Below are 14,060 nucleotides of genomic sequence, written 5' to 3'. Positions count from 1 at the left end.
TCAATATCTTTTAAATTTATAATGAACCACAAAACACCTGATGCCCAAGAGAACACACTCAACTGGCAAACAAAAGAACAAACTGATGTTCCCACCGTGAACTCAGCTTTTTAAAATCATCGTCAACCAAAATGAAATTAGACAAAATAAAACGGGCACAGGCACTGAAACTTAAAAATTGTCCCTTTGTGTTGCGTCTCTATGAAAATGTTTATGAAAGCAAATAAATGCAGATGCAGAAAATCTGAAATAAGTGCTGAAAACACTCTGCAGGGCTGACTGCAATGTGGAGAACGCAACAGTTCACATTTCAAACTGATAACTCTTAAGATGTGTTTATTCTGGATGTAGCACTAAGAAACCAACATCACTGAGGGATGTGCCTTCTGTTTTACAGTGGTTTTCCTTAAATATTTTGTTCAATTTGTCTTCAACAAACATAGATAGCTTCTCAGGTTTGAATCTGTAAAACAGAAGTCCTTTTTCTCCAGAATACAAGGCACTCATTTTATTGCTGCTTGGAAAATGGACAGTTCTTTAGTTTTCTACCTGGTTTTAAGTTGAGTCATATTCAATGGGCCAAAATGAAGCAATGCCACTGTACTCCTTCACTCTTAACCTGCCGCAGAGATCGGTTTATTTTTGACTCAACCTCCAATTCAGGGCTCTCGAGAAAGACTGGCCATAGGTGATATGCGAGTCTTTCAACTCAACATCAGTGCCAAAGACCAAGTACAACCCCACTTTTATAGCAATGATTGTAGTATTCCAGGTTTAAAGGTCCAAATCCTCTTTGAAAAGTCATGAAGTATGTAAAGTTAGGTGGCTGAGGGCAGGTCAGGGAATGTTACGGCCAGGAACATCACGGCAGGTCGATATGTTGGGTGGGTGGGCGAGTGAGGAGGGGGTGGGTGGTGGTTTTAATTCAGTTTGGGTGGAATCAGTTGGGCGGTGTGTGCGCGCATGGGGAAATATGGGTATGTTTGTGTATATAGAGTATGAGGCTGTGTAGTTTGGGGCTAGCAGTGGCCGTGTCTGAGGTTTTGTGTGAACTTTTTACTTACCCAGAGTTATAATAGATTTTAATCCCTCCAACCTTTCCTGGCTAACTATTCAGCAAAGCAAGTTGGAACCCTTTAAAGTCTCCGATTTAGGTTACTCAGAATTGGAAACTTCTTCCAGACCTAGACCAATTACCCATCAGAAGTTTAAACTTTTTAGGCAAATACCACACAACCATTGCATCCAAACTCATGCGGGATGCCATAGTGCATCTTTCAGGGTATATTGCTACAATGACCTGGGCCATGATTATTAATAAACAGACGAGGGGAACTTGCTGGACTGGTTGATGTGAATGCCATGAATGTATTTAAGAGGAAACTAGATAAAGACAAAGTGAGAAAGGTAAAGAAGGATGTGCAAAACAGGGATAAGAGGACACATGTCTGGAGCATGACCAGTTGTAGATCAGTTGGGTTAAAGTGCTTGATGTGTTGTAATTTTATGTAATACTGGCTCTTAAAGCATGAATGTGGCACAAAATTTTTTTGTATGATACAAATAGGAAAGATTTGATGCAATTAATAACTTTTGACTCAATGTTTGGGAGAAAAGTGTATGCAAATTGGTATTTATAGCACACAGAACTATCTATAAAAAATAATTTAAAAAGTAATGAGATGAAAACTTCAGCATTCTTTTCCCACCTTTAAATTGATTTTATCTGAAAGGGTTCTCCTCTCCCCTCCTCTGAGGATCTCCACACCTTGCTGAAGTATAACTATGCAGTGCCATTTACCCTCTGGGATCTCAGTCAAGTGGGGTAAGGGGGTGCAGCGGTGCTGAATCATCAACGAAGCTGCCCCTTTTGTTCCTTTCACTCGTGTTTAGACCTTCATTTTATTTGGGAACTATTTGAATAATCTCTGCACTTCATGGCATCTTCGATAAACAGACCTGATTCAGTTCTCTACCACAGTTAACCTATATATATTGGAGCAATGAGGGGCATACCTGGAGTAACTAGAAAACAGATCTTGTTCTTGTTGCATTGCTGATGTGCACAGCAACATGCGAAAAAAAGTGGACTGAGAACTATATGGTGGAATAGCTAATACAGAAGCAAAACACTGCAGATAATGCAAATCTGAAATAAAACCAAATGCTTATCTGGTGGGTTGGTATTTGTGAAAGCAGTTTCAGATCAATAAACTTTTAACCAAAACTAGAAAGAATTAAAATATTTAGCAGGTAATTTCCTCCACCTACCCACTTTCCCTGTTTCCATACACCTGTTACACTTACTTTCAGAGGAAAGCTTGTCAAAACTCAAAATGTTAACAGTTCCTTTCTCCTTATGCTGTCTAACCTGGTAAACAATATGAAGCATTTCCTATTTTTATAGGTTGAGTAACTGGAACTAATTTTGAACATAGCCTGACACAGCTTTTCAGCATTGTTACCCAGTTATTGTAAGCTTACTTAAAAAACAATACTCTTCTGAAGAAGTGGTGAATACTAATGATCTTTCACAAAATACTGTATAACTAAGAAAGCCTTTCCTGTGCAAGCAGTTAAAAAATTGCATTTCATTTTAACAGATTATGGACAAAATTCAATTCATTTTGTGAGGGATATCTGGTAAGATTCAGTAAAGGGTTAAATACCTTCACTAAAAGCCTAAATATACTATTTCAGCTACAACTGAAGAGAATACATTTGTACACAAATATTATAAGACAACAGCTATTGTAAATTTCCTCTCATGACTGCATCTTTTAAAATTTACTCAATTTAGACAGCAGGAGCTTGTCAATTCCAATTAGCAGCATGTAAAGTTTGAGGTCATTTTGTGTAATGATGCAACCACAAGCAGCAGACAGCAACATAGCAGTGCCTTTCTCACAGCAGTTGCTGAATTCAGATAATGCATAACAAAGGCCCTGCCATTTGTTGAAGTTCTAAAAGATCTCCACAAAATTATGATCTGCTAATGTTAATTTGCTCTAGAACATTTGGCATCTCTTTTTGTGTCAATGAATTTAATTCTAACCTGGGGTCAGTCACAAAGATAAACAAAAGCCAACTTCTGTATTGAGATTTTTTTTTAAAAACACAAATTGAGTGGTTCCTTTTCTCTTGTACAAAATATCCATACACAACTTCTGCAATGAAACATCATGGTCCACTGATGAAATCAACCGATGAACAGTCGATAAATGTTCTCTTCCCTTTAATCGGTGTTCATTCTGGTGTGAAAAATGAAGTCCTGTTTGTGTTTTTTCTTAAATTATCAGTTTAATAATTATTTTGTATGGTTATTCTGGATCCAAACGTGGCAACACAGGAAGAATAAGATTTCCAAATGCAGAGTCCTGAGTTATGAAATATCCTGAAGAATGTGCATGTGCATGCTGAGGAACAGATGAAAATACGTCAGTTAGATTTCTTAAACAAATGTAATTAAACGTGAAATGAAGTACCAAACTAAATTTTCTCCCAGAGAAAAAAAAAACTTACATTTGGTGTAAAAAAAAATGAAGAATTATTTACGAACGCCAACCAAAGGAATACAATATTATCAGCCAAAACACTGAAACAGCAAAGCTTCACTGCAATTTTAAATGCCACCAATAGAAACAATAAAAGCCATTCCAATCTGAAATAGACAGGTGTTAATTCAAGTAAATGAATGAATAATAAAATAACATGCTTATACTTGCACTAGCTTTAAAACATATTCCGGGACCTGATCGGGGTGTGTCCCAGAACTTTGTGAGCAGCTAGGGAAGAGATTGCTGGTCCCCTGTGATATCTGTATCATCGATAACCACAAGTGAGGTGGTGGAAGACTGGAGGTTGACTAACATGGTGCCATTATTTAACTAAGGCTGTAAGGAAACGCCAGGGAACTACAGACTGGTGAGCTTTATGTCAGTGGTGGATAAGTTGTTGGAGGGGATTCTAAGGATCAGGGTTTACATTCGTTTGGAAAGGCAAAGACTGATTAGGTTTGTCAACGTAGCTTTGTATGTGGGAAATCGTATCTCACTAACTTGATTAAGTTTTTTGAAGAGGCGACAAAGAATATAGATGAAGGCAGAGCGACAGATGTTGTATATATGGACTTCAGCAAAGCGTTCGACAAGGCTCCACATGGTAGACTGGTTAGCAAGGTTAGATCACATGGGATCCAGGGTGGGCTGGCCAAATGAATACAAAATTGACTTGAAGGTAGGAGACACAGGTATTGGTAGAGGGTTGCCTGTCGGACTGGAGGTCAGTGAACAGAAGTGTGGCACAGGGATTGGTGCTTGGTTCATTGCTTTCTATTATTTATATAAATGATTTTGATGTGAATATAGGAAGCGTGGTGAGTAAGTTTTCAGTTGACACCAAAACTGGTTGTGTAGTGGACAGTGAAGGAGGTTATTTCAGAATATACTAGGACTTTGATCAGATGGACCAATGACTGAGGAGTTTAATTTAGCTAAATGTGAGGTGTTGCATTTTGGGAAGGCAAACTAGTGCAGGCCTTATACACTTAATGCGGAGTGTTGCTGAACAAAGAGACTTTGGAGTGCAGGTTCATAGTTCCTTGAAAGTGGAGTCGCAAGTAGACGGTGGTGAAGGCAACATTTGGCACACTGGCCTTCACTGGTCAGTGCTTTGAGTATAGGAGACAAGATGTCATGTTGCAGCTGTATAGGATATTGGTGAGGCTACTTTTAGAATACTGTGTACAATTCACCCTTCTACAGGAAGGATGTTGTTAAACTTGAGAGGGTGCAGAAAAGATTTACAAGGATGTTGCTGGGATTGGAGGGTTTGAGCTATAGGCATGGGCTGAATAGGCTGGGGGTATTTTCCATGGAGACTTGAAAGCTGAGGAGTGACGTTATAGAACTTTATAACATCATGAGGGGCGTGGATAGAGTCAATAGCCAACGTCTTTTTCCAAGGGTAGGTGAGTCCAAAACTAGAGGGCATATGTTTAGAGTGAGAGGGGAAAGATTTAAAAAGGACCTCACGGGTAACTTTTTCATTCAGAGGGTGATCTGTGTATGGAACGAGCTGCCAAAGGAGGTGGGTACAATTACAACATTTGTAAGGCATAGGTTTGGGTATTTAAATAGGAAGGGTTTAGAGGGATATGGGCCAAATGCTGGCAAATGGGACTAGGTCAGAATGGGATGTCTGGTCGGTATGTACGAGTTGGACATTCCATGCTGTATGGACTCTATATACACCTCCACCTCGAACATACAGGATCATAGGAACAGGAGTAGGCCAGTGTGTTGAATCTGCTCCACCATTCAATGCCATCATGGTTGACCAATATTTCAGTGTCTTTTACCCATCCTATCACTGCAATCTTGAATGCTACTGGTAGTTAGAAATCCCCACCTTAAACATAATCAAAACTGAGCTTCCACAGCTCTTTAAATTGGGTGACTTGGTCAGTAGTTAAACACAGTTGCTGTTCTGTATTAGCAACCCCTTAAACACAGCAAGGAAATGAATAAGTGTCCAATTTGCTTCAAAATGGTGTAAAAGAGATGCTGGCCTAACAATGAGGAATACCATGCTCTTTTCCAACTTTTAATGTTCACTTGAACGAAAAGTTTGGGCCTCAAATTACTACCTAAACTAACAGTAATGCATGGATAAGATCAACTGAATACAATTAAAAGTTAAGTTTCCGACCAAGTCTATAGTTATTAAAAATCGTAATTATGTCTTTGGCACTTGTGCAGAAAACAAATCAAACAAGCATGTAGGAACAGAATATGGACAATAAATAACATCTCTGCCAAGGATACCCATATCCCACAAACATCAAAGCACAAACCACCTGATCATAATTTCTTAAATGTACAAAGATTCGTTAATGACAAACAGTCACAGATTGCTAGGAACACACAACCTTAAATATTTAAAACTAATCCACATTCTACTGAAGAGGTCTTCAATGTTAATTTGGAATGAAACGCATCTAGGCTCACGACTGCTGTTGTGGTATAATGAAATGCTCGTGAATATAACAAGCGATGTTTGCACATGTCTGCCTTCGTGCTCGAACATGTTGCATACCATACCACTGACATGAAACCATAACTCTTGACATAGCTAGAAATAGATTATCTGTATAGTAATGTGCATTCTTATGAATGTGGCCACAATGGTTAGGAGTAAATTCATTGTGCCTTGCAAATTGTATTCGTACATTACAAGCCTGTTTCTGATGTAAAATGGTATATCATCTTAAACTTTGATCAAAATCTTTTGCATTTTTAAGTGTTATTTTTACTTAGAGTTGAATGTTGCAAGTCCTGTCTCACAAACTAGAAGAAATAATTTCTTCATCTCTATATGCGTAAAAAACTAATTTCTGATAAAACCTTATTGAATATTTCCTTTGTTGGAATTCCAAGTCTCATGATCACTCTACTCTCCCTACTAAAACCTCCAAGCACAATGACCTATTATATACTATAGAATCTTGCTACAGTAGGTGTTTCCGGTTTAACTATATGAATAGTTTTCAAATAACCTTAAAAAAAAGCCTTTGAAATTTCATTTTACACTAGTTTGATCTAGGGCATTTTTAAAGATAATTTTGAAGTTCCACACATTAAAAATGAAATCATTGTGACTTACATACATTATCAATTTGTGCATTTGGGAAGTTTCATATTCACAGACAGTACAAATGTGTGAATATATTAGGCAAATTCACAATGAAGTGAAAGGCTAATTCATAACCTTTTGTTCTGTTAGTGAATTAACAAAAATGATAATACAATTTTCACATCATGAGCACAGCTGAGAAAATCCTTGTGAAGAACTACCTGCAAGGCTGCTTTCTGTTGTGCCGCAATGTGCTGCTGTTCAGCATGGTCTCGAAAATCTTTAGCAAAAGCAGGTCTTGATAAAGGGATACTGAGAGGAAGAAATGAGAGAAAAGAAGTTCTGTATTCAAACCTTTAGGTTATGCAAAAGTCCTTTTATGGAGCATAGACATAACAGATCTCTATTAGAAGTATCAAAATACCAATCACAGGCTAAATAAAAAGGGTGGACAACATAACCCATCAAGCGTGTTCGATTATTTGATAATGGCTATTCATCTAGTTTTAGTATGGAAGGACAAAATGTGTTGGTGCAAGCTTGGAGGACCAAAGGGCTGTTCCTGTGTTGCATTCTTCTTTGTTTGTTCTTATTTCAACTTTACTTTCTTGCTTTATCTCCATAATCGCCTAAATTCCCATAGTAGGCAAAAGTTTATGAATTTCTTACTGGAATATCTTCAAGAACTGAGCACTATCAGCTTTGACAGAAAATTCCAAAGTTTTGTAATTTTTTTGTGTGAAGCAATTCTCATTCTAAATGTCTCAGCCACTATTCGAAGGCGGTGAGCCTCAGGTCTAGAATCACCTTTCCAGCTTTTAAAATGTTTAAGGGGCTTGAGAAGGTATGTTTCATGAGATCTCCTCTCGATTTACTAAACTCCAAGAAATACAGGCAATCAAAATTAGCTCTTAAAAGTATTTATGGCCAAAAACCTTAAGCTATTATGACATTCATGTAAATACTATATGCTTCTTGTAACTGGAGGAACATATTTGTACCAACATTGGAAATTAAACAATGTGGAAGGTATGACCAATTATAGGTAGAGAAACAAGAGGCTGGAAGAAGACAGCAGGCCAAGCAGCACCTGGAGGAAAAGAGCAGTCAATGTTTCGGGTATTATCCTTCTTCAGGACTGGATGTGGGGGTAGGGGGAGCGGCAGATAAAGGGGGAGGGGGTGTGGGGAGAGAAGGGGTGAAGGTGGAATGCTGGTGACAGGTGGACACCCGTGGTAGGTAGGTACGAGTGATTGGTCAATGGGAGGGATGAATCCGGTTGGTAGTTGGAAGGGAGGGTCACAGGGTGGAAATCCAATCGACCAACCAGGTCGTGTATACTACCAGTGTCCACCTATCACCACCATTCCGCCTCCAACCCTTCCCCCCAGCCCCACCCCCCCACCATTATCTGCAGTTCCCCCTAACCCCACATCCAGTCCCGAGAAGGATAATACCTGAAACGCTGACTGCTCCTTTCCTCCAGAGGCTGCCTGGCCTGCTGTGTTCTTCCAACCTCCTGTTTGGCTACCTTGGATTCCAGCATCTGCAGTTTTTTTTTGATCTCATGACCAATTATAATCTGAATTCCTTTTGTAAATGTCTACCAAATGAGTGCTGCAACATGTATGTACTTGTTCAAGTCTATGTATTTTGTGCTGTAAGACTAATATGGAAATAGATATGAGGTAGGATAGCAACTAGTACAATACTCCTGACATTGTTTCATGGCAATACAATTAAAAGCCAGTCATAGTAAAACTGGTTGTGTAAGAGAGGGACACAATGAAACGTTTCAAAATGATTAAAGCTCAGAACAAAATTAGCATTTTCTTGTTAAAAGGAGTAAATCCAAATACCTGTAATCATATACTGACCAGAGTGAACCAAGCCATATAAACAATGAAGTGCTTAATTTATATCATCCAAAATAAATAACAAAAATTGCGGGAGTTAAATAGTCGGGAAGTTTGTACAAAACTTTCAAGTGATTGGAGTTTAAGAACTGAGATTACATGATTATGATACATCTCATTGATAAGTGACATGCCAAAGCATTATATGTTTTGACTGAAAAGTTTGAACTGGGTTCTGAAGAGGAGTCACCAGACTTGAAATGTTAATACTGTTTTCTTCCCACCAGTATTACCAGACCTGGTGAGGTTCTCCAGCAATTTCTGTTTTCGTTATGCATCGTTTTAATCCTTGCATGTAGTTTGTTAACACAAATGGAGATGGAAGAGTTGGAAATTTCTGATATAATGTGAGCATGCTGGAGGTTATTTCCGAGAACGCGTTGCAAAGTGAGCTAGCCGTCCTTTTAATAAACATTTTAACCCCTTTGCAGCCATGCAAAATAGCATGTAGAAAGATCTGGTACACCATACCTGGCTCCAGGATTGTTCATTGCTGACTGATTCTGCATTATTAATTTTTTCTTCTCCTGTTTGAGCTCTGCCAGGATAGCAGCACGGTTTTTGTTCTGAAAGTCTTAAAAAGAAAATTATGAAATTTGAAAGTGCAAAACATGGGTCAGGGCTCACTTAAACCATAGAATTTTATCAAAGCAGGAAATACCCTAGCATCAGAGAATTCACTTTACAGTTTAAAGAGACTAGTCAGCTTGTTTCAAAGGAAAGATGGTCATCTGAAAAACCAACTTTGTTGTTTCCTTGGTATGAATTGAAAAGCATGTTTCAGGACTTGCATATCCTGTTAATAAGGACTGAAAGATGAGACCCGAAATAAAACTGTACTTCCATTCTGCAGCATAGACTAAGCAGGATTTTACACTGCAAGCCACCAAGCCTCTTAATTGAATGGAATAGATCCAGAACAGATCGAGCAGCTCAAAACTGAACATCAATGAGATACTGTGATGTATCAGCTGCAGAAGAATTGTGTACCATCACAATTTAAAACCTAATGGTCTAGCATATCCCTGGCTCCCACTACCATCAAACCAGGAAACCAACTGGTACAATTAATGTAGGAGAGCATGCCAAAAGCAGCACTAGGTTTAATGGAGTTTCGGATGCTAAACCTGGGGACTACCTGTTTGCTAAATTGCAGAAGCAGCATACCATAGACAGAACAAAGCAAATCCTAATCAATGGGTCAGATCTTAGCTCCACAGTCCTGTCACAACCAGTCATGAATGGCAGAAACAGAAAGAAAAAGATGGGGACGAAAGAATAATGTAAAAGTAAACTCTCAAAATTTACAAGCAGTTAATTCAGCATTCTTCTCAGTTATCCATCCCGTCTTGATTTTTAAAAGAAGAAAAGCAAGCAGAATCCAAAGCTATCAAGTGCAACCGAGAGTTTTGCAGCACATTCAATTTTTCTTTTCCAAAAAATATTTCATTGCAATTTTGATTCACTTATTATTTACTTGAAAAAAAGACAAATTAGTTTGCTATCAGGACAGACCTTGTTTACTTACAGACAGGAATAACATGTACAAACCTTTTGAAAGATATTCTCTGTTTCCGATTTTCTTTATTCTTAAAAAATGAAATAATACCGTACATTACAACGAAGGATTATGCAACGTTGTGGAAGTAGCAGAGTACATGGAAGTCATTTTTAAAAGGTTGAAAACATTTCATACTTTAAAACAAATGGAATTACTTGGTTGAATTATGTCTGCAATAAACCATTAGGTCTCGGAGGTGCCATATTTCTTCGAATTGACCCTGAAAAGTCACGATGCTTTCAAATGCAATGCACCGTATAGGTGGTTATCAGCCATTAACCTAATTACTTCAGAGTCACAGGAAGCTTTCAGAAGGTAACTAAAATCACTACTTCACATTATATTTATTTGAGTATATCACTAACAGATTGCAAACATACATTTCCACTATTTACATGTGAGGGCTATTCTGAGAAGACAGAAATAGGTAGCTAATCTTAACACTTGAGCAGGTACTTCTACTGAAGAAAGAGACAAGAAATAATAACAGAATTAATAATTACTCTACAAAAGTTCATATCTTCACAACAATCTAAGTAGCATGTGTTGGCATTGAGAGAACAGCCGAATCTTAAAAAAGGAAAGTAAATGTTTCCGCAGTTCCTGCAGAAACCAAGAAGCAACAAGAGCTTAGCTACTAGCAGGATACTTTCAAGGCAGCCAGTCAAAAGAACATATCAGCCTGAAAAGTTCCAAACACGAGGACAGAGTTTCCTTTTTAGATGCTTTGGTCCACTACTATCTATTCAAAGTACTTGCAAGTGTAATAGTCATTTAGTGAAGGCTACCGGCAACTTAGTCATTGCTTCCCTTTTAACTCCACCCCAGGGAGACATTAGGCCTCTGTTTATGGATTGCCTAAAGCTCTGAAACACACTAAATTGGGATAAGTTACAACACTCACTTAATAGGATATTTCAAAATTGAACAAGGCTGCATTTTTGCAACAAAAACAGAAATTGCTGGAAAAGCTCAGCAGGTCTGACAGCATCTGTGGAGAGAAATCAGAGATAATGTTTTGGGTCAAGTGACCCTTCCTCAGAACACATGATATATATCAATGTTCTGAGGAACGGTCACTCCAGCCGAAACGTTAACTTTGCTTTCTCTCCACAGATGCTGCCAGACCAGGCAAGCTTTTCCAGCAATTTCTGCTTTTGTTTCTGATTTACAGCATCTGCAGTTCTTTCAGTTTTTATTCTGCATTTTTGTAACCTCTTATTTTAAACTTCCAGCACAGTTAGGTATGTGGCCATGGAAATTGAGCTAGATAAAGCAAACTGATTTGAGGCCTGAGGATAAACTGACAAAAAAGCAGTGGCCGACATTCGAGGTGATATTTCAAAACGCTCAGAATAAGTATATTCCTATTATGAAGAAAAACTCCAAAGGGCAGGCCCCACCGTTGCTGGTTAACTGAAACAGTTAAGGGATAGTTAAGCCAGAGTCAGAGATCTACAGCACAGAAAAATGTCCTTTGGACCATTATGGCCATGCTGGTCAAAAACAGCCACCTAACTATTCTAATCCCATTTTCCAGCACTTGGCTCATAGCTTGTGTGCCTTGGCACTGCAACTGCACATCTAAATGCTTCTTAAATGTTATGATGCTTTCTGCCTTTGCCACCCTTATAAGCAATGACTTCCAGATTCAATCACCCTCTGAGTGAAATAAGAATTCTTCCCATGCCCTCTAAATCTTCTACACTTCACCTTAAATCTATGCCCCCAGTCACTGATCCCTCCACTAAGGGAAATTGTTCCTTCCTATCTATGGCCTTCATAGTCTTATACTTCTCAATCACGCACAATATAATTGCATCAAAGGTAACTGCCAGAAAATGACAAAAAGATCAATTCAGAGAAAGTAATTAAGTGTCCAAGGGGAAGCTAGTGAGAAATGAAAAAAAAAGCTGGCAAAAGTTTCCACAGACATTTTGTAAAGGAAGAAAAGTAAAAAGTGAGTGTCGTCCTCCAGAAAGTGAGAATGGGGAGTTAATAGATGAGGATATGATGGATGAAATGAGCAAATGTTTTGCTTCGGTCTTCACTGTAGAGGATACAAAGTAGATTCCATTAATAGCTATAAAATTAGCTGGTGGAAGGGAAAGAGGAACTTGGTGAAATTACAATTACTAGGGAAGAGGTATTGAGAAAACCGATGAAGCTGCAGGCTGACAAATCCCAGGCTGTGATGGACTTCATTCTAGGGTCTTAAGAGAGATGGCTATTGAGGTGGTGAATGTGTTGGTGTTAATTTTATAAAATCCCTAGATTCAGGAAAAATTCCATTAGATTTGAAAGTAGCAAATGCAGAGATGTGGAGAAATATTTTCTCTACGAGAATTGACAGACTTTGGAACTCTCAGCCACAGAAGGTGGTGGAAACAGGGTTGTTAAATATTTTTAAAGTGGGGGTACATTGATTCCCTTGCTTAAAAGGAATCGAAGGTTACCTTTGATAGGGTGAATGTGGAATTTGAAACACAGACAGTTCAGCTATGAACTTTGAATGGCAGAGAAGCCAAATGGTCTACTTCTGCATTTTTGCATGCAGCTTTGCCCTAGCCTTGTTGGGCTAATTCCACAGATGTCAGCTATCCCCTTATATCATCCAAACTATATCTTTGGGCTTTTGGTGATTCTTTTTTGCTTTTACTTAGCAAAAACTGGAAGTTGTGCTTTTAGTTTCCAAGGGAAATAAAAATGTAACTAACCATCAAGTCCATAAATGAAATTAAAAAGATGCATTAAACTTTAGCTGTTGTATCCATTACATATGAGCTGAAGAGGAACATAAATAATGTAGACTAAAACATTTCTAATTCCACCTACTTTTCTAATATTAAGCACTTACAGTAATAACTTAAGACAAATGGCTGACCATTTACAATCGTGGATGTTGTGTTCCACATGCTGACAAATGGTAAATGTACTGCAATTAGAATAATGCATTAAAAAAAACTGACCGCCAAACATAAATGCTAAATAGGACAACTACAATGGACACCGAAGCAAAAAAATTATTTTGCATGGCAATTGTAAAAGATTTACAACTGACACAACCTGTCCATCTTCTCTCTCACCACTCCCTACCTGCACTCACCTATCACCATCCCACCTACCTTCCCCAGTCCCACCCCTCTCTCTCTTGATTTCCCAGCTCCCTTCCCTCTCCCCATTTCTGAAGAAGGGTCCTGACCCAAAACGTCAACTTTCCTGCTCCTCTGATGCTGCCTAGCCTGCTGTGTTCCTCCAGCTCCACACTGTGTTATCAATGACTCCAGCATCTGCAGTTCTTGCTATTGCTCATGGTGAGGGATAAACTGCAGAAATGCACAGAAAACTGTGTTTATTTCATGAACATTTTACTCTTATGAATCTAAAGTAGTACTATTACCCTACATCTTAGGAGTTTGCTTAAAATTCAAAGAAGCACATTATTGGACTCAAAGAGCCTTAAGCAAAGAGATGGTTTCTTTTCCAATCTAATGGCTCAATCAAAAAATGCTTGTGACATCTAAAACTAAGTTAGTTCTTAACTAGTTTATTTTAAAATTATTTTTCAAAACATACCCCTCAACCAAAGTTTAACTTAGGGTTATTTTAATCAACCTGTTTGGACATGTTATAACACCAGGAGCAGCTGGGACTTGAACCTTCTGGCCTGTACTAGTGCACCACATTGCCCATCCTAAACTAGGTTATTTAATTATACGGCGGACCTCCCAATTTGGAAATTGTAATAGTTACACGATTCCTTGCTGTTCTCCCAGACCCAAATCCCTCTTGAATAAACCAACAGTTACCAGAACTACCAGCCAAGACATTTTGCAAAGGACATACTTACATGTTGTGTTCAATGTAGAACATCATCCAAAGGCATTTCAGAGGTGTAATCGAAAAAAAAAATGGATCAAGAAGGAAAGACAGATAATAGCAGGGTGACA

At 38.4% G+C, this 14,060-nt stretch overlaps 1 protein-coding gene across 1 annotated transcript; it reads right to left on the bottom strand.

Moving 5' to 3' along the window:
* Positions 1 to 3,068: 3,068 nt before the first annotated feature.
* On the bottom strand, positions 3,069 to 13,983 carry LOC109917644 (ints3 and nabp interacting protein). The gene is made up of 5 exons (XM_048620203.1): positions 13,961 to 13,983; positions 10,101 to 10,138; positions 9,021 to 9,123; positions 6,855 to 6,945; positions 3,069 to 3,416 (listed from the first exon to the last, which is right to left on the bottom strand). Exons 1-5 carry the CDS (start codon positions 13,981 to 13,983, stop codon positions 3,321 to 3,323), a joined length of 351 nt encoding a protein of 116 aa, XP_048476160.1. The 3' UTR covers positions 3,069 to 3,320.
* Between the last annotated feature and the right edge of the window lie 77 nt (positions 13,984 to 14,060).

Source organism: Rhincodon typus, chromosome 3 (assembly GCF_021869965.1).
Source record: "Rhincodon typus isolate 14 chromosome 3, sRhiTyp1.1, whole genome shotgun sequence".
In the NCBI taxonomy this organism is placed as follows: domain Eukaryota; kingdom Metazoa; phylum Chordata; class Chondrichthyes; order Orectolobiformes; family Rhincodontidae; genus Rhincodon; species Rhincodon typus.
Note: the sequence above shows the minus strand (reverse complement) of the source record. Positions and strands in the feature narration are given on the sequence as shown.